The following is an 828-nucleotide window of genomic DNA, read 5'->3' as shown; positions in this document are numbered from 1 at the left end:
CCCCCCGTCCCCCGTCCCCCGTCCGTCCCACCCCAACACCTGCTCCTCGAGCCGCCCCCGGCAGGGGACACCGAGCCCAGCCCATGGTGGCACCCCAAGACCACCCTCCAGCTACTGAAGGACACAGGGCGAGAGAGGCCACTGCTACGTGGCGGCATCCACGGCCGTCTCCTCCTCCTCGCCGGCGGCAGGACCGAGCCCCCCGGGCTTGCCCAAGAGGCTACGGAGCTGAAGCCAGAAGAAGGGTCTTCTGCCGGGCTCGTGGGGCCACTCCAGGTAGGTCTTGGTGCCCAACATCTTCCGGAGCCGGGCGAAACGCCGGGGCAAACCCCGAGCATCGATGGGTTCCTTCACCACCAAGATGACGTCCTCGCTGCCCAGCCCCACGGCGCGCTGGTGGGCGAAGTAGAGCTCGTAGTTGCACCACTCGCTGTCGACGAAGCTGCGGGAGAGGACGAAGATGACCTTGGCGCTCCTCTCGATGTTCTCCACGATGTTATCGATGATCCAACGGCCCGGCGTGAAGTCCCGCTCGTGGATGCAGAGCCGGTAAGGCGGCGTGGTGCTCTCCAGCCGGTGCAGAAGCTCCCGGCGGACCCAGCCGGCGTCGGCGCGGCTGTAGGAGATGAAGGCGTGGTAGGAGCATTGCCGCGCGGCGCTCGTCTGCCGCCTGCCGTACTTGGCGCGCACCAACCGGTACGTGGCTCGCAGGTACCAACCGGCGTCCAGCTTCCAGCAGAGCACGGAGCACGCCGCCACCGCCACCGCCGTGCTGGCCACCGCCACGGCCACCAGCGCCAGCACGTTGCATTCCAAGGGACGCGGGGC

At 68.6% G+C, this 828-nt stretch overlaps 1 protein-coding gene across 1 annotated transcript in view; it reads right to left on the bottom strand.

The window, feature by feature from the left end:
• Nucleotides 1–144: 144 nt before the first annotated feature.
• LOC103898801 (toll-like receptor 2) overlaps nt 145–828 on the bottom strand; it is a 3,953-nt gene continuing 3,269 nt past the window's right edge. Inside the window, 1 exon segment of the mRNA XM_009279154.1 lies at nt 145–817. Coding sequence (XP_009277429.1) covers nt 145–817 — 673 coding nt within the window.

Source organism: Aptenodytes forsteri, unplaced genomic scaffold (assembly GCF_000699145.1).
Source record: "Aptenodytes forsteri isolate BGI_AS27 unplaced genomic scaffold, ASM69914v1 Scaffold419, whole genome shotgun sequence".
Classification (NCBI taxonomy): domain Eukaryota; kingdom Metazoa; phylum Chordata; class Aves; order Sphenisciformes; family Spheniscidae; genus Aptenodytes; species Aptenodytes forsteri.
The sequence above is the reverse complement of the archived record's forward strand: the minus strand, read 5'-3'. Positions and strand labels throughout refer to the sequence as shown.